The sequence below is a fragment of the Mugil cephalus genome, chromosome 21 (genome assembly GCF_022458985.1).
Source record: "Mugil cephalus isolate CIBA_MC_2020 chromosome 21, CIBA_Mcephalus_1.1, whole genome shotgun sequence".
Lineage (NCBI taxonomy): Eukaryota > Metazoa > Chordata > Actinopteri > Mugiliformes > Mugilidae > Mugil > Mugil cephalus.
In genome coordinates this window covers 8150567-8174804 of record NC_061790.1, presented here as the reverse complement: position 1 = coordinate 8174804, position 24238 = coordinate 8150567, and the positions used below count along the sequence as shown (strand labels likewise).

The 24238-nt window shown below is 44.3% G+C and overlaps 1 protein-coding gene across 7 annotated transcripts in view; it reads right to left on the bottom strand.

Moving 5' to 3' along the window:
* utrn (utrophin) overlaps nucleotides 1-24238 on the bottom strand; it is a 173626-nt gene that overhangs the window by 119550 nt on the left and 29838 nt on the right. For all 7 annotated transcript variants that reach the window (XM_047573812.1, XM_047573814.1, XM_047573811.1 and 4 more), the window contains 34 exons: nucleotides 23346-23527; nucleotides 22709-22859; nucleotides 22363-22482; nucleotides 22029-22130; nucleotides 21658-21765; nucleotides 21345-21524; nucleotides 21066-21232; nucleotides 20841-20964; nucleotides 20665-20752; nucleotides 19893-20137; nucleotides 18624-18792; nucleotides 17344-17471; nucleotides 15993-16130; nucleotides 15741-15854; nucleotides 15472-15627; nucleotides 15188-15358; nucleotides 14907-15098; nucleotides 14247-14381; nucleotides 11457-11606; nucleotides 10385-10546; nucleotides 10144-10275; nucleotides 9789-9962; nucleotides 9486-9641; nucleotides 9178-9348; nucleotides 8403-8582; nucleotides 7799-7927; nucleotides 6918-7088; nucleotides 5485-5643; nucleotides 4773-4910; nucleotides 4564-4659; nucleotides 4183-4353; nucleotides 3487-3659; nucleotides 1180-1330; nucleotides 92-267 (listed from right to left, as the gene is read on the bottom strand). In XM_047573812.1, the coding sequence (XP_047429768.1) occupies nucleotides 92-267; nucleotides 1180-1330; nucleotides 3487-3659; nucleotides 4183-4353; nucleotides 4564-4659; nucleotides 4773-4910; nucleotides 5485-5643; nucleotides 6918-7088; nucleotides 7799-7927; nucleotides 8403-8582; nucleotides 9178-9348; nucleotides 9486-9641; nucleotides 9789-9962; nucleotides 10144-10275; nucleotides 10385-10546; nucleotides 11457-11606; nucleotides 14247-14381; nucleotides 14907-15098; nucleotides 15188-15358; nucleotides 15472-15627; nucleotides 15741-15854; nucleotides 15993-16130; nucleotides 17344-17471; nucleotides 18624-18792; nucleotides 19893-20137; nucleotides 20665-20752; nucleotides 20841-20964; nucleotides 21066-21232; nucleotides 21345-21524; nucleotides 21658-21765; nucleotides 22029-22130; nucleotides 22363-22482; nucleotides 22709-22859; nucleotides 23346-23527 (5159 nt within the window). The remainder of the gene's footprint in view (nucleotides 1-91; nucleotides 268-1179; nucleotides 1331-3486; nucleotides 3660-4182; nucleotides 4354-4563; nucleotides 4660-4772; nucleotides 4911-5484; nucleotides 5644-6917; nucleotides 7089-7798; nucleotides 7928-8402; nucleotides 8583-9177; nucleotides 9349-9485; nucleotides 9642-9788; nucleotides 9963-10143; nucleotides 10276-10384; nucleotides 10547-11456; nucleotides 11607-14246; nucleotides 14382-14906; nucleotides 15099-15187; nucleotides 15359-15471; nucleotides 15628-15740; nucleotides 15855-15992; nucleotides 16131-17343; nucleotides 17472-18623; nucleotides 18793-19892; nucleotides 20138-20664; nucleotides 20753-20840; nucleotides 20965-21065; nucleotides 21233-21344; nucleotides 21525-21657; nucleotides 21766-22028; nucleotides 22131-22362; nucleotides 22483-22708; nucleotides 22860-23345; nucleotides 23528-24238) is intronic.

Here is a 24238-nt window from a genome sequence, read left to right as displayed (position 1 = left end):
ATTGAGCGCCACCCTCTATGCTATACAGTTCTGCAAAACCAAGATGTTAGACCTATATTCGAATGCTCCACATGCGGATACGTTACATTACCTGCGCTGTCTCTCCAGGATCTGTCGGTTAACGACCCTCCAACGCTGCCCCAAAGATTCTAGCTTGTCTTCAAGCAGGGGCCCATCAGGAGATGACAGCTTCCCGATTATCTGCTCCCCTGTGCGAGTCAGTGCGGCCAGGACGTGCTGATGACTGGCGACCCCTTCTTCCAGGTCCTAAAATACACAGAGAGGAAAGAAAGAAAAAGAGAATCAATGGGGGGAAAAAATAGATGGACTTGGGTTACAATCAAACGGTACGATCTCATTGACTCAGGCTTAAATCTCCTCCTCGCTAGGTAAATCTCTTATCGACACACGGGCACGACTTGTGGTGAGGTCTAGATTTAAGCCGCCAAATCTCTCTTTCCACCGAGAGAGATTTAACTTGCCAGGACCGACCCGTGATGTAAGGTGAGTGATTGTGAGCCCTCTACGGGGTGAGTCAGCTAATTGATCTCCCAATTCCCATCCACTTGATCCCTCGTGTCACCCTCAGCCCCAGTGAGAGACAGCCAGACAGTCGGACAGACGGACAGACAGACAGAGTGCGGCTCAGTAAATCACACTGATGAATGTGTTAATGGCGGTGGTGCTGTCAGCGATAATGCAGCGGCTTGGAAGAATTTTATTCCCCTTGGAAATGAAATTGCCGCTTTAGTAATCAAACAAAGAAAAATTAAAGGTCCCTTCCCGTCTTACTCCTCAGCTCACTTCCTTCTGCTTTAGCCTTCGCGTAATGAACAGTTGGATGTGTGGCGTGTTTGTTTATTAGGTACAGTACAGCCCTGACTCTGCTCCTCGGGGAATTTAATGCAATTATCTCGTGCCTAATGTATCCAAACATTTAGCTGCTTATACTCCTGTGAAGTCATTAGTCTCGTTTGGAAGCTGTAAAGATATAATTATGATGTGAAATGTTCTATTTATCAGTGTTTACAATGATAAAGATGTCTTCTGTAATAGAAATAGAAATATTTGTTGTGTTTCTGGTGTTGGGAACTCACATCCCAAATGTAAAAATCATGTTGAATGTGCATGTAAATTTAGTCAGAGACACAAACCACACAACCGTCACCCTCAACTGACCTCCTGATGCCGTCGTGCACATTCCAGGTCGAGATGTCCGTCAGGGCCGACGCTCTCAGACAGGAGTGTCTCAGTCTCGGTCAGCCACTGAGAAAGGTCTTTCAGGTCACAGTGGAACTGGCCCCACTCCTCTATGGCACGGTCAAAACTCCTGAACGACATTAACACCCATGAGCCACAACATTAAAACCACTGACCATCTTGTGACGCACAACGGAGTTTAAAAACATTTTATAGGTCGTGAAGAACTGAAAACGGTCATGTGTTGAATTTGCACAGCATAATTACTGAAACTAAAAGATATTTCAATCAAAAACATCTTAACAGGTCAAGTGACACTTTAACATAGGACCTCTTATTTGTCAGCAGCTTCACAATTCTTGCATCCATTGAACTTTTCGAAGAACTTTTTGAATCTTGAGGATGTTTCTCTTCTTTTATGCTCATTGCAGCCAATGATTCAGAGGTATTCCTTGCAGCATGGCATTTTTGTTATGGTAAGCACAGTTCTTCTATTTGTAGACCAGCTCTCTCCCCATGAGTCCATCCCAACGCATGTCTCCACCACTTCCTTGCTGACGTCACAGTCTTGGTGGGACATGGTGGACCAAGCTGGACCATCCAGGGCTGCACAGCACTCAGTGAGTTTGAAAATTAGCCTTCATGTATTTCTGGGGACGACTCCAGCCGTTTCCCCCTGTGAGCATTGGTTAGCGGTGGCCAAATAGAACGTTTACACAGATCTGCAAGCCTTGGCAGCCGGGGGCGGCTGTGGCTCAGTAGGTAGAACGAATTTTCTACGAACCAGAGGGTTAGCGGCTCAATCCCCGGAACGTGCCACAAGTCCAAGTGCACTTGAACAAGACACTGAACCCCCCCGGTTGATCCCAGTTGTTCTGCTCTCTTAATCCAATGTATTTGTCTGGTAGAAACCTTCCTCACTCCGCCTTTATCTGCGCGAACCCACGTGTGTTCAAAGATCCACAAATCTCTTGACAGTACGATGAACTATCTAATATTTTCATACATTGTCCAAGGCACTCAACTATGTCACGCTTTTTGGAAGCAGAGAGATAATTTTTCTTTCCCATATTGCTCGAAAATGGTGGTCCGCTAATGTGGAATATCCTTCTTCAGTTTTTCTTTGAATTGGGCTCACCTGCCAAACTGCACGTGTCTGAGATTGATTTTCTTGATCACAAGAGCCTTGAGACCCATGAATTTGATTGACGCTTAAATACAAATTTGCATAACAATTTAGAACGCAACATTGCTTAAGTGTTAAAAGCACTATCCATCTTTGATTTTAATAAGAGATTTGGTGGACTGCACCTTTAGAAAAATAGCACTACTTTAAGAAGTACTTTGTAGTTGTGCTTGGCTGTGGAAGTGTTTTAATTTTTAATGACATGCAATCGACATTTTGGGCGAAACTAATGTAGAGGATAATATCAAGTAAAAAAAGGACATTACCATCAAAAAAGATGAAGATGGAGGTTGAACCGAATAAGATTTGTGGGCGGCTCGTGCGAATTGTGTTGTGGGTTGAAAAATGAAATAATTCTGCTCACAATAAACTGGTGACTGACAATAAAACGTGTCCATCCACGAGGAAATTAATAAAAATTGTTGAGAAGAACGTAGCGGTTGACCTCCATTACAAATGTCACGACACTCGGCGACCCCTGACGACGCCGGGACGGAACCGAACAGAGAAATAAAGACAAAAAGGGCCGATCGCCTAAAAGCAGAATGCATAAAACTGATCTTTATCACACGGCTGGCCGGTGTGATTTCCTCTCATAGCAACGCTCGGAGCAGAGCAAATCTGATCAGACAGACAAGTCGAGGAAATGAGTTTTGGATGAGCAATTTCGCACAATATATTCTGATCTTCTGATCGTTTTTTTAATGACGCCCAGAGGTTAGTGTGATTACAGATGGAGTGCTTCAGAGTTGGTGTGCCATCTCAAAATTAGTCTGCCGGTTTAGTCTGCGAACACATTGTGCTCAGCAAACGAAGACTGTTTATGCCCAAGGAATTGCGCTGATGGTCGTCAAGGACACCCACTGTGTGTGTGAATGAGTTGGTGACTCAACGCGAGATGAGATTGTTGATGCCCAGGGACTTGTTTTGATAGTGATCGAGGTCAGCGTGTGCGTAGGGTGCTTTTCCACGGGTCCTGGTCCGTCTCTGTCTCTACCTGACAGCTGCCATTTTTACATCCCTGCAGCTACTTTTCCCAGAGAAAGCCGCAGTCAAGAGTGCGCGCGGCGTGATCTGTATGTGTGGGTTTGTGAACGCACCCCTTCCGGTGGTTGTACATGCGGTTGAGGCGGTCCCACTCCGCGTTGAGCTGCGTGAGCGCGTCTCCCATCTGGGCCACCTCGGCGGGGGAAGCGTCCCGGATGGCGTCGGGCTGGCGCTCATGGATCGCCGTGACATGCTCACCAAGACGCTCCAGGTTTTCTTTGATGCTCTGAAAAAGGAAAAAAAAATGAACGATGAAGAAATGGGAACGGAATAGCGAGCGAGAGAAGTGGCATTAACTAGAGGTGACTAATGTACCAAGGTGTAGAACTAAATTCTACCAAATGGTTTTATCTGTAAGAGGAAAACATTCCTGGAGCAAGTTATAACCACACATCTGAAACTGCGACAAAAAAATCAAACACTGGTTAAAAACAAATCAGACATGTTTTCTTAATCTGACAGATACTCTTTGGTTCTTGGTCCATGTCTGTGTCCTTTTTTGCTTTGTTGTGACATTGTCTATCTGTATGTCTGGTTCTGTAATTGTCTATTGTATGATTGTTGTTTTAAAGTCTTCTCTGTCTGCATTATGTTCCTGCCTTGGAACTACGGCCGATTTACGGCGCATTTACACTGATGACTAACGCGTCAGTGTTGATTAATGTGCACTGTCCCATTACGATAAACTAATAATAATCTTATAATTCGTGACATGTCTACAATATAATAGGTGCAGGAGTCCGGCCCACCCTCAGCGTGTCCTCCTGGCTAGAAAAGTCTTCATAAAGCCCCCCGCTCAGTTCAGAGGAGTTCAGAAGCAGCTCGTTGTCGGCCATGGCGAGGAGAACCTTGTGGATGTCCAACAGGTAGTCAGAGGGAGTCAGCGAACGAGCGCTGCCACGATCCACCGCTGACATTTCCTACACCACGGAGAAGTAGAGAGGGAGCAAACACCATTAAGGTGACACAATAGACACGAGGATGAAATTCATATTGACGATATAGTGTTTTCCAGCGGTTCGTGGAGGGATTCCTCATGTTCAACTGTTAATTTTTATTAAAGCCATATCCAAGAACTGATGAATGCCACACTAGATTACGTTAACGGACGGTTCTCAAAGTTCCCTCACCTCGACTGAAAACTCTGTCGTCTGCTCTCTGAAGGTGTGAGAAGTCTGCGACTCCACCGTGACTTTGACCTGCCTGATTTGTAGGACCCTCAGCTCCTGAAGCAGACAACACAACACAAGCGGACATGTTATAAACACAATATGAGACAGAACCCTCACTGAGGAAGACACAACTTTTTTTTTATTTTTATTTTTTTTGTACATCTCACCCTGTGAGCAGAATATTGGCTCTGCAGCCGGAGCAGCAGAAGTCTCAACTCCTCCCTCTGGGCCTCGTCTGAAGTCTGCTGCAGCAGCTCTTCTCCTCTTCTCAACAAGTCTTCCACGCTGGCTTTCTCCTCATCCATCTGGCGCAGGGAGACAAAGGAATAAGGCTAAATGAAGCGTTCAAGAGGCTGCAATTCAAAACTTATTTGGAGCCAGATGTTTTCAATGAAACAAAACTCCATTTATCTTCTTGTCAAAGGACATAAAAACACAGCGGAATCTGACATTAGCCCCGTTACTCTGCGAAATAGGAAACAAGTTTCCCGAGCTACGGACGGTGCAGACACCACTCTGAGAAAATACAGTTTAAAACACACTAAAAGCTTTGACCTTGCTTTGGATTGGTCTGTTTATTCAGCCGTTCGACGTCATAAACCTTGATAACGCAGATTGAATTCCAGACTTGCGCCCAATCAAAGCTCGTCCTATCAGGTGGCGGCTTTATATAGCCCGCGGCCCTGCACATTCCTCATAGAAAAACCCCATAAAACTTCAGAAAGAGAATAACCTGACTCAATATTCTTGTGTTTGTTCAAATTTCTCTGGAAAACAAGGGAGAATGGAGCTTGTTTTGATAAAGAAGCTACTGCTTAGCTGTTGGTGCCTTCATTTAGGTTACGACGTCTCCTAAAATAAGACTCAACCCCCGTGTACCTTGTCATCATCCAGGGTGTTAGCTGGCTCCTGTTGCTGCTGCTGCAGAGCTCTCAGCGTGTCCTGGAGCTCCGCCTGAATGTCCTTGACCTCACTGGGGACCACAGCCTCGGCAGAGTGAGCCTGACTCTGACCTTGGATCTCCTGACTCTGAATGACCTGTTTAGAAAGAACAAGAACAAAACTCATGTAAGTCTTTCAGACCGGCTTATGCAAATATAATTCTTACAGTCATGCTAAGACTTTCTAACTTTGTCTCGAAAAAACACCTGCCTGCTATGTGTAGCTCGTATAAAATGAATTACATTCAGTTTGATATGTTTGGATACCGAGTTATTTTCCATTCCATTCATGCTCAATCAAGTTGAGATTAGGTGGCTGACCCCGTCCCTGCAGAATAATACACTCCTCTGGTTGCCTTCACGTTATTTTGTTGGCCATTGTTCTGAGCTGACAGCATTTCCAGAATTCATCCAGCTGCTTCGGTCTCAAGCCACATCATCAGTAAAGACCAGTGACCCATGTTGCAGGATCGCCAGTTTGTTCCTGTTCCTCTCATAATGCACCAAACTGTTTATTTGGCCACGCCCAGTGTTCCTGCCGTCTCTCTGACAGTTTGCAGCCGTTGGTTAGTGGTTAGTTTCACTTGCACAGAGAACTTCCTTGAATGCATTTTCATTTAACTGTCCAGTAGCTTTCTAACCTCTGAAAATGATGGAGCATGTATCAAGATGACTGTAAGTTCTACACACAAGACAACCTCCGGAGACCCTGCGTCCCCATATGGGGACATTAAGTTTTAGGTTTTACTTTTTTTCCCCAGAGAAAAAAAAAAAAAGGGTTTTACTGCAGCTTATTCTGCTTCATTTAAACCTGTTGTCCTCGTTATTTGACTCTGTAGTCTGCCGTCTAGTGGTAGCAAAGGGTCAATACACTAGTCGGTAAAAACGTGATAGCGTGCATTTCATCTGATTCATTCTATAGACGAGGACAAAAGTGGACAAGGAACAAAACCCAATCACATTCTACGGTTAAAACTTATTTATTTACTTATTAATGTTTCTAATCTGACATGACGCACATATTTAATCAATAATTTTTTTATTCATTTTACCAATAGCAACAAGCTACAACCTCGTTAATCAACAAGTACACATTTGAGGACGTTGGGACTTAATTGTGCACAATATAAATAATGAAATAATCCCAGTGTCCACATATGAGGACATACTACATACTACTTCCTGTAGAAAGATGATGCTTAGTGTTTATACTTCTTACGTCCGACTGATCCCAAATACTTACTTAATGCATAGCAAACCAAAGCTCAGGTCTCAGGAGGACAAAGCTGAGAATCTGTATTTTAATCCCAGTGTCAGTCTCCAAACACATGGTGTCGTGTGTGCATATGATTTGAGTTTGTGCTTCTGTACCTTGGCCGTCTTTATGTGCTGGGAGACCTTGTCGAAGTTGCAGTTGAGCTCGGCCAGTTTGGGCTCCACCACGTCTCGACAGGCGGGCCCCCTGCTGGTCATCAGGATGACGGCCTGGTCCCTGACGTTGTCCACGCGCAGACGGATGTCCTCCAGCTCCTCCAGCATTCTCTGAGGACAGACCGCAGACAAGCTGTTCACCTCCTTATCAGTTTACGCTATCAGTCATTCTCAGCTCGGAGTGGAAGGCAGCGCAGCCTTGGGTCAGACCACCGAGCTTTAGTACAGCATGTACCCATCAAGGTTAGCAAACCTGGGACGACCTGATATTCAGCAGAGACCTTCAAATGTCACAGCGAGAGGACGGGTTATGAATTTAAGACAATATAAAAGGTTTGACTTCTCTTCATTCCACCTATTCTCATCATACCCACACGGACGTCACTCTCCCTTTTTTTTTTTTTTTTGCCATATCAAATATCTCCACCTTAAATGAGCACAAAGGTTTCTGCTGCAAGAGTGGGCAAAGTTAATCTTTTCATGTGGAAACACACAAAAATCTCTCTACGCCGCCGAGTTACAGCGGGGGGTAATCCTTGATGTATTTTAGCACGGGATGCGTTACCTTGCCAGAAGCAGTGATTTCCATAAACCAATTTTAAACTACTATTCGATATTCCTAAGCTTTGCGTGGTATAAGCTCTGCCAAAGCGTACACATTTTCAGACTTAACTGGAAAAAAGAAAATATTATGAGATTATGACTTTTAGATGGCAGCGTGGAAAAGTTTAACTCTCCTCCACATGCCAGATGAACCATCATTATGCATTGGACTACTTTCCCCTCCTTCTCTCTCACTATGTAATGACTCTGTCGCTTACCTTCACCACTTTTTCTTTCTCTGCGGGGGGCAGCCGCTCGGCCTCATCCAGGTGGATCTGGGTCTGGTAGAGCCAGGTGCTGATGTGAGCCAAGTTCTCGTCAAAAATTTCCACCTCATTCTGGTGACTCTGAACACAAAAGCAAAACAAAAGAAAAGCCTCATTGGTTCCAGTCGGGAAATCAAAACGTTAATGGCTGTTAAAGGTCCCTGTGTGTTTTCCCCCACTTCCAGCTTAATCTAAAAAGGGAAAAACAGTGTAATTGACTTGCTGCAGTGCACAAATATAAAACGTAAAAGTCCCTCTTTGTTCGAGCAGTGTTCATCTAGAAGAGGCTATTTGCATACCCGTGTTTGTTGTTGATTCAAAGTTTATTTCTTTGTCTAGCTACTGCAGTTACTAGAGTTGGGCAGGACGATGGTGAGAAAAAGTTTAATTGTAGTTGTAAATCTTGCAAGACCCCTGCTAACTTTTTACGTGCCTGCTTAAATAATCCTGCACGATAGAAAATATTATAAATGCAGAAATGATTGATAAACAAAACCCTCTTGGCTAAAAAAATGGTTCATAAAAATGAGCAAGAAGAAAGAAAAGAACAACGCACCAGAACAGCGCTGAGCCAGTCCTCGGTCCAGGTGCGGACGCGGCCCCAGGATTCGTTGAGGCCACAGAGTTTCTCGTCCAGCTCGGCCTCGCTGCCCTCCACCAGAGTCTGGAGGCCGGCGCTGGTCTCCATCAGGCCGGACAGCTCCGCCTTGCGACGCTCCGACTCCTTCAGCAGGCCCTGGTTGAGCAGCGCACACATACACATACAATAAAACATAACAGTAATGAGCCAAAAAAGTTCCACTGATGAGCCAAAACATATCCTCTACACTCTCTTCTGTGAACCAGTGATCCATTGATAATCCATACTTTTTCAGAATTAATTTCGTTTTTGAGCCCTCTGGATAAAAAAAAAATATGACCGGTTCAATGTGTTGAATCATATGAAAGTTTTAGTCCTTCCCACTGCACTGGGACCAGGGAAGAGAGGATGTCAATTATTTATGAAGCAGCGCTGTGAATGTGGATTCAATCACAACTTTTTAATAATGGAGCAGTTTTAAAAAGCTCCTCTTCATAACGCTGTTGAAAAGGTCTCGGTGTTAGAAATGGATTTCTGTGTCCAAGAGCGGCATATTGTCACTCTGCGCCATCTGCTGGGCAAGACAGGGAAGTGCAGCTAAAGAGATGCGCTGGAAGACTTGAAAAGCTACACCGTAAATCTTGAAACATCTGTGATCACATTTGCTAAAAATAATTAATTCCTCGAAATAACGACTCCAAATAGTCTGCTCCAAAAAAAAAGTCTTCCACACAAATGGACAGCTGCTCACATTAGCCCATGCAATCTCAGCATCGATGTCAGCTGGCATGTCTCCACAGCTGTTCTTCTGTTGGAGCTGGGCCTCATTTGTAGTCAGCCAGTCCTGCAGGGCAGCGCTCTCCTTGTGGAACTTCTGAGACAGAGACAAAGCTTTCTCCAGGTCCTGCTTTCCTTCTGTTACCTGTAAAGGAAACAAAGACGACTCAAACTAGCGACAGAGCTACGTCGGAAATATTAAACACAGAATGCACCGCGAGCTACATTTTACAGAACAATTACGCAAGTCTGTTACGCATAAAATCCCCAAAAATGAGTTACCTGAGCCCCCAGGTCATTGTAGAGCAGTTTAAGAGCAGTAAGCTGTTCGTCCATGGCCTTGGGGTTCTCCGTTTGCTGCTTCTGCACAATCTGGCGCCCGGTTTTTATCACCGTCTCCACCTCCAGCTTCACCTCACTCAGCAACTTGTACAATTTCTAAAAAGCACAAGAAATGTTAGATAAGGTCGACTGCGACACATTTTGTGCGTTTGTGCCTGTAGGTACACAGTATGTGGATAGATTGGCTAATGTATCAGGTAATTACAGAACAAGCGACAGCCATCAAAAACGTCTGATTCTCACCATACAACCGCTGAGGTGGGATTGGATTTTTTCTGGTTCCAGGTCCTTAATGTCCAGGATGTGAAGCTCAGCTTTGGCACCGTCCAGGACCCTCTTGCAGTCCAACATGCGCTGCTCAAAGTTGGCAGGCTTCTGGAACAGCTGGTACTTTGTGGAGATCTCCCTCAGTTTCCTCTGTGGTGGGTAATGCAGAAGGTAATAAAAGCTACACATTAACGCGCAGCACAGATAACACAACAACTCACTGAGATACTTCTCTTTTTTTTTTTTTTTAAGAATTGAAATAACAGTCTTTTATTAACGCAGCTGGAGGAGAAACCAGTTGCACACATTGTCCAGCAGGGGTCAGTGTTACCTGCAGCTGCTCCAGCATCGTCCCACCGCGGGCAGCTTTGCCGTCCGTGGAGGGCGGAGGCAGGTTGACCACGTTCCTTCTCCTCATCTCCTCCACTGTCAACTCGTGGGCTGCAATCTCTGCCCCGATAGTCTGGAGGAGACACGTTTGAAGTTTAAGCAAATTCATGGCATCCACCCATTCAATGAACCCCTAGCTGGCATAGACGGCCTTCGGGCTCACACTCTTGCGTGCGTCGTACCTGCGCCTCCTGTGGGAGCTGGAAGGCGTCTATGCGATCGGTGAGGTAGGAGGTGAGCGTGTGGTCCAGCTGGTTCAGAGACTCCTGCAGCGCTTGCAGCGCCTGCTCGTTCTCCTTCAGCGTCTGCAGCTGCTGCTCGAGGCTGATCTGCCGGTTCACCGCCTGGACGAGGGCACGGGCAGCAAGTCATGGGTTTGAACCGTTTCACAGTCAGAGGGTTTTAATGTGTTCTCTGATCCTAACGCGGCGAAAGCATTTCCAGCCGCCCTCACTCCAAAGTCAATTTACAGCTTTAAATACAATATAATAATAACCAAGGTAATCACTAAGTCTAAGTTACCGATGATTTCTGAAGCTACTGCGTGTTTGCAACAAAGGGAAAAAACACTGTGTTCTATTGGGACGTGCTGAGAAATGCATTGCTTGATTTAAACTTCTTTTTTTTTGCTAAATTTGGAGAAAGACTAAATGTGCATGAAGAACTATTATAGTCTATAATATAAAGACTGGGCGTTAAGGTAAGAAAATGCTACACTATTATAGTGCTGTGTATTCTTGTATATCTTGTACATTATTTCAAATTTGATGGTGTCTTTTATTGTTTTTGTTGTATATATTTCGTACCTAATGCGGCGCTAATGTGACAAGGTTATTTCCCATACGTAGGATAAAAAAAAAACGTTGTCTTTTGTCTCATTTTGATCATCTGCCAATATGAAAGACAGAGTAAAAGAGATGATAATTAATGATGATGATGATAATGATGTTCTTAATTAGATGCAGAAATAACTAAAGGCACATTCTTAATAAAAAATTTAAATATATACAGTAAGGGAGTACAAGAGAAATTAGTTACTTTAAAAAAACACCTACTTTAAAGCATAGTAACGGATGATAATTTTCTCTTCACAGTTTGTCGATTTGTTGAATATCATATTTCCAAAGAATTCAGGAATTAAGCATTAACTCCAACAGCGAAGGAATGTACGTAGTTATGATGATCTATAAAACATTCATGCAATCTTTCTGCCACACCAAGACGCACACATACGCACAAAGACGAGGTCCTGACCTGGTGGTTGAGTTGCTCGTAGCGTGAATTGAAGGCCTCTAGCTTTTCGCTAATGAGCTCGTCGAGTATACCCCCGTCTATCAGCGTCTGACCCAGCTCTCTGATTTGTGTCCGGTTGTCCCCGGGGTGGCGAAGCACGCTCTCCAAAGACTGGTGGTGAACGGACAGACAGTGAGCGTGAGGACGCCGAAAACAATCTTCTGATAAAGTCGCAACTTGTGTTACAGTTCCAAAAAAAAAACACAGACCTAAGCCCGGAATCAAACACAAACCATGAGAGAGGAAAAACTAAAATCTGGTAAATCAGCGTAAAAATGCACGCATGAAAAACTGATGAAGAACCAGAAAGCTGAGCAAACAGATGAGGAGTGCGGATGCAGAGGTTGCTGGGCAATGATGTAGACGCGAATCAAAAAAAAAAAAAAATGATGATCCGAGAGACAAGTGAGAGGGGAGGGAGCTTGACGAGTGACGGCACATGTTTGGATGTAACAGTTATGTGGGGTCGTTAAATCTGCGTTCCCTTCCCGAGGGTGACGGACAGAGAGAACGACAGCTCTCCCTCACCCGGCTCCTCAGGGGTTAGTCTGATTAGGAGACCGGGAGGATGGGAAGCGTGAAGGGTGAGAGAATTAGATTCAGAGTAATGAAGACGGGGGCAGAGAGGGAGGCGGGCGGCGGGGAGGAGGGAAGGGACTTGTTGGAGCAGATAGACAAAAAAAAAAAAAAGAAGAAGCTTAAAACACACGAGGACACAGGCAACAGGGAGAAACGTTGTCTTCAAGGGTCTTCAGTTTCCTTCCTCCATATGCGATGTAACAGAAGCAGCGCGGTGATTAAAGCGGCTTTGACAGCCGTGCTGCGGGCGGTCTACAGATATAGCAGCGGCGCAAGTCAAAGCAGAAGGAATTTGGGAGACAAATGAAAGACAAATTATATTATTAACATACTCTTACACATGTAACGGGGCTGACTGGTAGCGCTAACGCACGCACAGCATCGCTCAGTTTGAATTTATGTTAAACGGCGGCGTGAGCTGATGGGCCTGATGCCTACATTTTAGTGGATGGGTATTTTAACAGAATTATTCATAGAAATTTACATGTTTATTAAATAACTCTGATCCACGATGAGTAAAAGTTTGCTTTCTTTTATGTGCCCTCAGGCGCGCAGAATGAATGTGTATTAAAAAAGAAAACTTTGCTTCTTGGACCTAAGTAAATGGTTATATTTATTACCAGTTACTATTCAGCCAACAGGTTTGAGTTTAAGGAGATCTGTTTTCCTTGCACAACCAGCGCTGCTACTGTTGTGTGCCGAGGAGGTGGCACTGGGACTTGTGGTGACAGTAAACTACTGGGAATGATGGTGAATGAGGGACGGTGAACAGTGGTGGACAGAATAGAGGCGGTGACAGAAGAGAATGAGAGGGTGGACGAAGGCCTCCAAGGAGCAGGTTCAGCCACAGACTCATACAGCCACAAGCCTCAAACCGTTTAGGAGACTCTGTCTTTGCCAACAAACCATCAGAGTTCACACAACATCAACTGACTCAAACTGGTCTCTGGATCATGACAGTCGAGGGGCATGGACTCTCATCTTATCTGGGTATCACTGATGATATTTTTTTTATATTAGATATATCAATCTTCAAACAATTTTTCAAGATATTTTCACAAAACTAATATTGTCATTAGTTTTAAAGCAGGAATCTTCAATATTTTTCAGGACAAGGACCCCCAAACTGATGGAGAGATTAAGTAGGGACCCCCTACCTACTATATCAATCAATCAACTTTATTTATAGCACATTTAAAAACCACAGGGGAAGCCAAAGTGCTTTACATTGGGAGATAAAATAGGTTTAAGATTAAGATAAAAGGCATAAAAAACACAAACACAAAATCCCTTCAAAAACAGACAAACAAAACAAGCAAAGAAAACAGAATAAAGGAACAAACAAGCTCACTGCAAGTGCTTTTTAGTTAAAGGCGAGGGAGAAAAAAGTGCGTTTTTAGAAGAGATTTAAAAACAGGAAGCCAGGATGTGTGTTCTCGCTTATATGTGTTCTATATTAAACTCATCCTAGTGCTATTTGTAAATAAACATTAATATTATCATTTTGCATTCAATATTAAGCTATGAAAATATTACACAGGCTCAAATATTATTTTAGGAAGGAGCAATGTAAAAGGAAGAGGGAGATACATAACTATTATTAATAATTTATTTTATCCTCCTGAGACCCAGTGTCCTCGTATGGGGACAGTACGTTTTAGATTTGTGGCAGCTTATTCTGCTTCATTTAGACCTGTTGTCCACATAAGGAGACGCTTTGTCTTGTTAGCAAAGGGTCGATACACTTTTTTTTATTAACTTTTCTTATTATTTTTTTATTGACGTTTCCAGTTTGACGTGCAAATTTAACAAATTAACATGTTTCCCAGTTTTATATTTTGGTTCACACTTGGTGACTTAAATTGTAATGCACAGTGAAATAATCCCTGTGTCCACATAATTTCTTTCAAATATTATGCTTATTTTTTATACTTCTTAGGTCCAACTAATCCCAAATACCTAAAGATCTTAATCTTATGTTAGAGAAATTAAGATGTATTCCAAACAAATGCTTGGGTCTCAGGAGGTTAATTTTTTGTATTATCATGTTTTGTTTGCTCATATATACACATACCCTTTGCACATTTGGAATAAATCCCAAAATCAAACGACTAAATCAAAGAAAATGAGAATATTGAGGACAGCGGTGAATGAGAACATTAATGTCTATACCTCCAGAGCTTCATTAACAGCCTCAGTGCTCTCTGGAAGGTTTTCAGTAGCTTGGACCTTTTCCTCCAGAGAGTTCAGCCAACTCTGCTCCATGTCCAGGTACTGAAGCAGCTCCATCCAACAAGACCAAACCTCCTGCGGAACACAACCCAGAACAAACATCATCAAAACATTTAAAAGAAAAAAGAAAAAAAAAACAGTGCTGACTCTAATATGAAGTGGCAGCATTATTAAACCTTAAAGGACATGAGAGGAAGTGGTGACTAATGGACTCCAGACAAATGGTTTAAATGAGCAGGAGCACAACTCAGTGACGTGTCCGACCTTTAACCCGCCCAGTCTGGGGGATGATAATGAAACAACGGTGCCCCTAAGTCTGAATTTACACTGGCAGATTAGCGGAAAAACGCAATCATCGGTATTTCCTTCAAGCTGCTGTTGTTCTTCACATGAAAATTCACAAGAAAAACCCCAAGGAATGACGCATCGTATAAACAGTCATGTCATCCCAGTCTTGGACCATGAGAATTTCTAAGCTGCCAGATAAATTGGGCCACTGATGCAGAAAACAGTGAATTATGTTTATGTTATGTTTAACCTAAATGCACTATGATTTCTTCTTCAATCTGAATTTTACAGATTAATAAAGACAGACTCTACCTCCAGGGTGTGACACTTGCTCTTGAGGCGGTCACAGAGCTTATGGTAGTTGGCCAGCACCCCCTCGAGCTCTGAGGTCAGCTCCTGTCCACTGCTGACACAAGGGGGCGATGTTCGGGACACCAGCATGTTGATGCTGTCTTTCAAGATTTTCACCTTCACCTCTTTCTGTAGCACATCCTCTTTAGCCCGCTGTGAGAGACAAAGACGTGTAAGAAGAGAACGACAGATAAAGACAAGAAAACAAACATGAAAGAGTCCTCTCAAATAAAAAGTTTCACCTTCATCTCCTCCAGCGACGCCTCCAAATCCTCGGGACTCTTGTACTCGAAGTCTCTCATGAGAAACTCCTCGTCAACTTGGGTCATCCACTCCTGCATCTCCGCCAGGTCTTTCTTCAGATTCACCTGCTTTTCCTGAGTCTCTGCCACGCGATCCTGATGGCTCAGCAGCTGTAGGGAAACACAGAATACAAGAATGATCTCAGTACAATTTGTGAACCAGTTCAAACCGGTGTAGTTATTGCGCCTGTAAGAGCACAAAAATGTGAAGCGTTTCTCCTCACCTGTTTGCTGAGCGTGGCCCACCTGCCCTGGCACACGTTAAACTTATCCTGGCCCCATGTGGCCAATCCTGGGACTGCAGCTGCCTGTACAGAACTCACATTCTCTCCCATCTGCTTCAACGAACCTTCCACTGACTCCATCTCACTCACATGCTCCTATCAGACGGAGAAAGGGAATTTTAGAAATACCAAACCAAAGCACTTCAAGCAAAAGAAAAAAATAACTTCACTACATTAGATCTTCAATAAAACAACAGTATTTCTCTCACCTTGCACAAACTAAGCTCTTCTTGCAGATTCTCCGCATCACCCGATCCTGTTGCATCCCGAGACAACAATTCCTGGACCGCATCCAACCAACGCTCCACTTGTTCCAAACGTACCTAAACACAGCAGTACTGTAAACGACTGTATCAACAAACATCCAGCCACATGAGCAACGTTCGTATTTTAAACACACGCAAAACACATTCATTTCTTTCTTGAAACTTCTTGGTTTTCCTACTCCACAGCCACTCTACCTGATTGTCCTTCATGGTACCCAGAATGCACTTCAGCGTGCCCAGCTCCTCTCGGGCCCTAGACGAGAGCTGACTCCATTTTTGTAGTTCCGCCGGATCAGAGGCTTGCTGCGTCTGCTCGATCTCCAGACACAGGCCCTGAGGTGAACGAGAGTTCAGGATTAAAGCGGCATGTCCCACCTTGCGAGCTCTTGTTACTGTCTATGGGAAAATTACAATGAAACAAACACTGATTCATGCTCTCGGTGAGTGAATGACAAGTGGCTCTTAATCTCTATGAATGGATGGCGAAGGGAAAAAAATACATTTGTGTCTGACGAGGACTTATTAAGGATTTAAAAAGTATGACAGATTCATCCCAAACAACAATCTCAGCCTAACAAATGTGCTAAATGTGATTCGTTCCTCGCAGAATATTAGAAAACAGCTTGCTATAGAAACTAGTCCCCATTCGCGCATGCTGTAATGGGAATCCTTTTCTCCGGAAAGGAACAATACTGAGCCAAGCAGATAATTATCACATTCTCTCATTAGGTTAATTGCGAACTGAACTTTAATATGCTGTCATGCTCTTGTATGTTGTGATTGTTGCGGCTGACTGGCAGGTTCAGCGGATCCACACTGAGCAGCTTGGAGCTCCACGCTGCATGCATGGGCACGCTGCCCAGAATGTGCCACCTCCCTGCCCTGCCCCGCACCCCCTTCCCCTCCACTCCCCTCCCCCTCCCCCTCCCAGGCACCGTGCCCTATCTGCCACGATAACAAGAGTGCAGACTGAACCACATTCCACCGGGGCTTGGAGGAGGAGACAAACGCACACGAAGAAACACGCGAAACGACACAGTCGTAGCAAAACTATATGTGAAAACACACAAACGCACACACACAGAGAGACGTGCACTCTCTTTTCCTCTTACACAAAGGTTTGATACAAAGAGGGAAGTGACTGGCTGATAAAGAGGCCTATTGTTTTCTGGGGGAAAAGAAAGAATGACAGCAGAGACAGAATAAACTCCCATGCTGATATACTGTACATACCAGCACACAGACACAACCTAAACTGCTGCTGAGAAAGAAAACATGAAGGGATACATCGGATACATTGTCCAGCGAATAAAACAAATAGCAAACCCACAACTGTTTTTCATTGCTTTATCCATTTCTAATAACAAGATAAGATTCATGGAAAACCAAAGTCTACTTCAGGAAGGCTAATTAGAGAGAAAACATGCAACTAATGACCACAAAATTTGCCAACCAGAACCGAATAATACAATAACATGCACTCAATTGTGAAAAAAAGGTCCTGTTTGTCTGATTAAAGGTTTAATAACTTATCGGGACGACTCACCTGCGCTCGCTCCACTGCCCCTTCTGTCGAAGGTAGATCTCTTATCCCGTCTCTCAGAGTGGTCAGTCTGGCCTCGAGACCCTCCACCGCACTTTGAGCCACGTGGGAGGCTTCCAGACTGGACAAGGCTGGGAAATGCCAAAGAGAAGGTTTGCATGTGTTGTGCACAAAGTATTACATCCAGGTGTTAAAGTTTTTGCATTAGGATTTAAGCATTATATTTTCTACCACAAGGGGGCAGTGAGGTGGTGTGGGATTTCCCCCCTCTATGTATGTGGGCAGATGTGTGAGTTTCCAGGAGTAATGAACGAGCTTCATGCATGTTTCATAAAAGAGTTCGTCTCACATTTTTTATTTTATTTTATTTTTTTTTTAGAAAACTTCATAAAATCACAGCAACAAGCTCTAATGCAGATGATAATCACACATCTGTGTTTCATTCTCTTTTATTCTTCTGTTGCTGCTCCTGTCAAAGATCATCTCTCCTCCTCTTTGCTTCTTTTTCTTCTTTTCTGTTAATTACCAGGTGATTTAATGCTTACATAATCTGGGTATGTTTATACACACAGAGAATAGCAGAGATGGAGTGGAACTGCCAGGTCGAAGTGGGGGTGGCGAGGCAGAGGCCCCGGCAAGAAGCAAGCGGCCCTCAAGCAGAAACAAAACGGTTTTCCTTGGCTCTCATCCAAATCCTCGGAGTCATAAAAGCCCAAGAGGCCCAGCAAAACAGAAGTGAGTGCACACACGCACACACACACACACACCTTTAGTTAGAAAAGCGTTCCCTTTACAGAGTGATTTTTTGGCCGGGAGCAGCGCACGTAAATTCCAGAGGTAAAACGGTGACTGATTTTCAGGTCTGCTCCAGGTCCAAGTCACGTCCTCAGGTAGAGATGGAGCTGACACAGAGGTATGATCTCACGCCCCGGTCGCTCACGTACACACTCGCACATCCGTGAGCTTTCCGAGGCCATATAAGGCCATCATCTATTACTTGTGGCTGGCCAAGGATTCATATAAAAAGCTGAAGTCAAATTTATACAGCTCATGTAGGAAAGAGCTCCACTGATCTCGGCCATCACTCTTTCAGCCTCCTTATAAACACCAACGCTTTGAAGCCAGAGCAACGGGAGAGATATGGACCTGTGTTTTAAGGGAGGTTTAAATCTCGCGTCCTGCCGAAGAGGCTGTCTGGTCTCTTTAAAAGCATAATACCGTTGAGTTTTGGAATTGATTTCACAGATTGATTTAACGATTAACAGAAAATGACGCAGGGGTACCTTCGCCGACTTCTCGTTCTCTGCTCTGAAGCTGCTGCAGTGTGGAAGCGTGATGTGCCGATACCACCACCATGTTGTCTTTCAGAGAGGGCATGGCTCCCAGAGATCCCGCCTCCTCAGACAGCTGCTCCAGCCGTGGACTGAAGGCGCTAACCTGAGCACGTCGGGTCTAAGGAACACAAGGGGAAGAAAATGAAACTCGACTCCTTTAGAATACGCTGTTAGCAAGTGATTTGTTGATTTAGAGTTTATAAAAGATAAACTGTAACGCTCAAATCTTCTGTTTAAGGTGTGGGGAACTACACAGAAAGCTAGAAAGGGGTCTGGAAGTTACTGGTGTGGAAATCATGCTCCGTGCTGACACGCTTTCACTCCCTGCTCAGAAGAAATTAGTGTCAAACCGAAAAATCTACATGTGCACTTCAGACTCAGACAGAAACGGTTTTATCCGTGTTACACTGAAAGCCTTTGGATACCTCCTGTTTTTCCATCATGGCTCATTTGATCCATGGTTGTTTTTTGTTTTTTTTAAATGGTTTTTCATCTCTGCAGCCGAATGAGGTAAATTTAAGAGGTTTGACGAGAAGGGTTAAAAATCAGGATTATAGTCACACAAAACCAGATCAGAGTCTATCAGTGCGTTTACATGCACAGCTTAAACAAGCTACGCTACGCAGCTTTCTGAATGTGGGCCTTGTCCCAGTTAACATGCAACGGGGAAAATAACTGAACCGAATAACTGACTAGAAAATGTCCTCCTCCACACTAGGTGGCGATATGTGTCATGTCAGCGGGTTAATCATACAATAAACATCATATAATAAATACCTGGAGTCCTTAATACCGCAGACTATCATTTCAAACCACAACATAATCGATAATAATACGCCTTTCTAATCTCGTACATAAAATGTGCGCTACTTATGGTGCAGATAAGATGGCGCTATCCCTCAGGTTGTTCTTCTACCGACTCTGTTTTCCTTCTGCTGCGACCGGCTCGCTTGGATGTTTTTGTTCCAGGGTCATACAGTAGCGCAGCAGTTGTGGGGCATGCACACACGCGTTATCCAGTTAAAGTCCAATTAAGGCGTATACATTGCGGGAAAAAACGACTTCCAATCAGCTTATCTGAGTGTCTTAATTGGATAAGGAGTTGGAGTAATGTGTTTACAGCACTTAAGTTGTCCAGTTAAAGTCAGACTAATGTAATATTATTTTTTTTCACATGTATGTAAACATACTGAGTGTGACCCAGACAGTAAATCCGACCTGACATTCTCTTCTCAGGTTCCTAAGCTCGGCATCATTGCACTTTTCCACCGCGGGAGTCGAGTCCAGCCACAGATCCTGCTCCTCCAGGAACCGGTCCAGGTCTGCAAGTTCCCTTGAAACTGCTCTGAACCGGGTCTGAGTGTGAACACGCTCACGGGCCGCCTGCAGCTCCCTTGCGCAGACATCCCACTCAGTCTGGATCAGGTCTATGTCCGCTCTCACCAGGTCCACGCACACAGCTTCTATAGACAGACAGTAAATAATTCAGTCTGAATCTGTACATTTGAAAACAATAGAAGTATAAAAAAAAACTTTCAGGAGATTTTATAAGACAAGTTGAGTGTAACGGAAAGTTTGGTGTTTACACTTCTTCCAACTACACATCACTGCCTCCAGAACAGAGCACTCACATAAAAATCCTGAGTGCCTCTTTATTGCTCTGAGCAGTTATATGAAACGGACAACCCTGCAGGCTGACAGATTTTTGCTGTCCCATCCAAAATCACACACAAACTCACACGTTTAGATCGCTGGCATTTAAAACTGAATAACAGTAAAGGCTTGTAAATACCCAGAAAATATCAAGCAGCTGCACAAAAAGCAGTAAAACCTTACGAGAGCCTCACTGTTTTAACGGGGAAATGGAAGGTTTGTGTGTAAAGCAGTAGTCTTAGGGAGTAAATATGAGCGGGGATGTTAACACACTTCAGCCGAACGTGTTTATAATAATTATCCGGTTTATGGGGGAAATCTGCGCTTTGCTTATTACCTCTCTCTAGCTGCTCCATCAAGCCTCGTCCCTCCTGAATCACTTGACTGACAGTGGCTTCCTTTGCTGCAAGTTCCAACTCCAAAACCTAGACAGATTGTTGGACACATATTTTCAGTGCGGGCCTGTCAAAACAATATCCTCTATATTCAAGTTGTTTTAGGCAGCAGGTTTACCTTTAGATTCTCCTGCAGGTCAGGGGTGTCAGGTGAAGTCTCAGGATGAGCTGAGGCCAGTGTCTGAGCTGACATCTTCCACGTTTTAATCCAGTTCAACAAGTCAGAGAGTTTATTTTCATACCTGCAGGACAACGAACACGATGTGTGATTTGGTGTGTGTTTTTTTTTTTTTTGAGCTTTTCATTCTGTCACTCGCGTGTCAAGTGAGACGCTCGTTCTTACAGTCTCCTGACTTCTGCGTCCGTCTCCACCAGCCGTTTCTTCGGGGGAGCAGGTGGGGCGAGCTCCTGGTCAGCAACCGAGGCGGCAGCTGCAGCCACAGCAACCGTATCCACGACGACCTGTTCTTCCACCTGAGTCATCCCAGCATCCGTCACCGCTTCCATTACCTGCACGGAGAGAACGAGACACAAATCAATTATAGCGAAAGGTTGTCTATACTTAAAAAATAATGCTTCTGCTGATATGACGTCCTAGGATCACGCATCCCTCAACACACACCTGGAAGGAGTAATCCTCCAGCTTCTGCACCAGGTTGTCCCATCTGTGGGCCAGCTCCTCTGTGTCCGCTTCGATCTGGGCTCCCGCCTCGGCACTTTGCAGCAGCATTATCACATCCTGTCCCGCGTCGGACAGCTTGTCCAGAGTCCTCCTCTTCTTTTCCATGTCTTCTTTTAAAATCTAAAAATAGCGAACGGCAAACAATCAAAACTCTTTAAGAGGAAGTATAAAGAGAACCTTTAGTGGTGAAATGACATTTACCACACTATTTCTGAGTACAACAGTGGCTTCTGAGAGTTGTCCCTCTACTTACTGCTAATCGGCGCACGTTAGTATTCATTGCACTGGAGTCCTTGAAGTTGCTAGTTTGGACTTCACTCAAGGCCTCTTCCTTTTCAGCCAACCACGCTCTAAACAAACTCTGTGGAAGAAGTGAGAAAACAGCTTTAATTTCATTTTCAGTTGATTGGGTTAATATATACGGTTATTTAAAGATTAAAAGAAAAGGACTGGATTCAAAAGTTTCTGTTCAGTGGATCTGTAAAATGACTTTTGATCTCTTACAATACTTAAGAATCCTTAAGTTCTGATCTAGTATATTATTACTGGCAATCTAATAAGAAGGAGGGAAGAAAAGCACGTATCTTGTGCAGGATGTGTACTGTATACGGCTAAACATCCTACCTGGTCAGACAGAAGCTGTTGCCAAACCATAAAGACTTCCTGCAGCTTGTGCCATCTTTCCTCAGTCCAGCGACACACAGCTGCCCAGCGTTCACCCAGTGACTGGGAGCGAGAGAAGGTCAGAAGTAAACACAAGTAGTCTGCAACTCCCTGATAGGGTGATTGTTTTTTTTTAAATATACTCAAAATTCAAATGAAACTAAAGCTTTTGCAGAGGAAGTTCAGACAGGAAAAAGCTGTTCATGAACACATGATAACACAATACAAAGATGACTCTCTACCTTGAACTGATAACATGATGTTAGCAGAATAAATTCAGAGGCCGACCACTTACTTGTAATTGCTCCTCCAGGGCAGCGGTGGCACTCTCACCGCTGTTCTCGTCCACCACGACCACCATGTGCGTCAGAGAGTTGACCTTCACCTGCTCCGCCTCCAAGTCATTCTGAAGTTCCTGCGAGGAGGCACAAATTCAGCGTGGTCACATATTACTCATTAACAGAAGTTTGCAGCTGTTTAACTTTACAATGATCACAAGCAGACGGTGCATGACTCATGGAAGGGCCAGAACCAGACATGTGACCGGGAAATCACGAGAGCGGTCTGTTTTTAAGTCCGTGCAATGAGACTGAGAATCAATATTATGACAGAAAGCGTGCGGGTGGGAAACTTTTAATCACTTTGTGCTGCTCTATCGTTTCTTTGTAGACGTCCATGTCTTTAGCTGCGGGTTCCGTCTCTATCCTCCGGATTCGTTCCTCCGTCTGCGTCAGCCAGTCAGAGAGCTGCTGTAACTGCTGCTGCTGAAGCTCCATCAAGACCTCGTGGAGTCTGGGGAAGGAGAAACGGTGGGACAGAAAGATAGTAAAGAGGAGGCGTGGATGCACGGCGCATACGCAAGCGCACACTTTAAATCAAGGTCAGCGAAAGCTGTAGTAGGTCACCATGTATGCGGTTTATGAACCGTGCAGCCGAGTGTGTGTTTATGTGTGTCTCTAAAGCATCATAAACCTTGATATCACGGAGGGTTAGACTTGTTAGGCATTGGACGGCTCAAGGCTTATCAGGTGTCACCTTTGCGTAACTTGCAGCCTTCAAAGGAAACACTCATAAACATCCGAGCTCTTCAGTGACTCAGAGATAACAAGAGAGGGCTTCCACCGGGAAAATGAATTGCTAATGGTTTAACTGCACTATAAACCAAACTGTAAAATATCCTATTTCAAGCATAAGTGACTCACGATTGTTTCCAGCAGAAATCAAAACATGTCATAAAAAGTGATTTAATGAGTTAGCGCGACGTGCGAGGGTTTGTACCTGGCTTGGCGGTCCATGCTGGCCACTCTGAGGTTCTCCCAGCGGGAGTTGAGGAGGCTCATCTGCTCCCGGATTTCGTCCTCTTCCTCCTCCGTCAGGTTGCCCTGGGCGATCAGTTGGTTTCCCGCTTGCAGCACGTTACCCACGCTGCTCTGATGCGCTGTCAGCTCCATCATAAAGGCCTGAGTAAGTGGTTGAGATGTAGAGAAAAGGAAAAAAATAACATTGCAAACCTTGGACTGGAAAGAAATGCTCCCTGTGCAAAAAAAAAAAAAAAAACACAAAACCTCCTACACTTCATTCTAACATGGAGGCCTAATAAAAAAGCTTCTATAATCCAAGGATTCGTGCCAGCACCTGGCACACACATGCTTACATCTGGATGCGTTCCCTCACTAACACCCTGCAGGACCACTAAGGAAGAATCACATCTGCAGCCTTGTATTTCCAAGTGGTGACAATCGGAAAAGGCCTCGAGTACAAACTAAAGCGTGAGCTGTCAAAAGAGGAAGGAACACGTTTCCAGAAGAAGTAAGAGCAAATTGGGTTTGTGCCCATGTCAGGAATACGAAGGCCGGTGAATTGAGTTATTGTCCGTTTCCATGAGTTCTCTGGGTGAGTAAGCATTTTTGACTGCTGCACCTCTGAGCGCTTTGTTCCTGATGAGGCTTCGCCAGTAAAACTGGAGTAAGTAGGGGAACAACAAGGTTGAAACAAACGGGATTGATTTTTTCTTTTTTTTTTCAGTCCTCCTGAAAAGCCTGGCTGTTAAAGAGGCTTTGGATCCTGGAGCTCGCCGTCTCACTACCAGCTTTCTGCTTTGACCTGGATTCCAGGGATTCAACTACAACAAATATTCACATTTCAGCCAAGGGAATCCAGCCAAAGCCGTT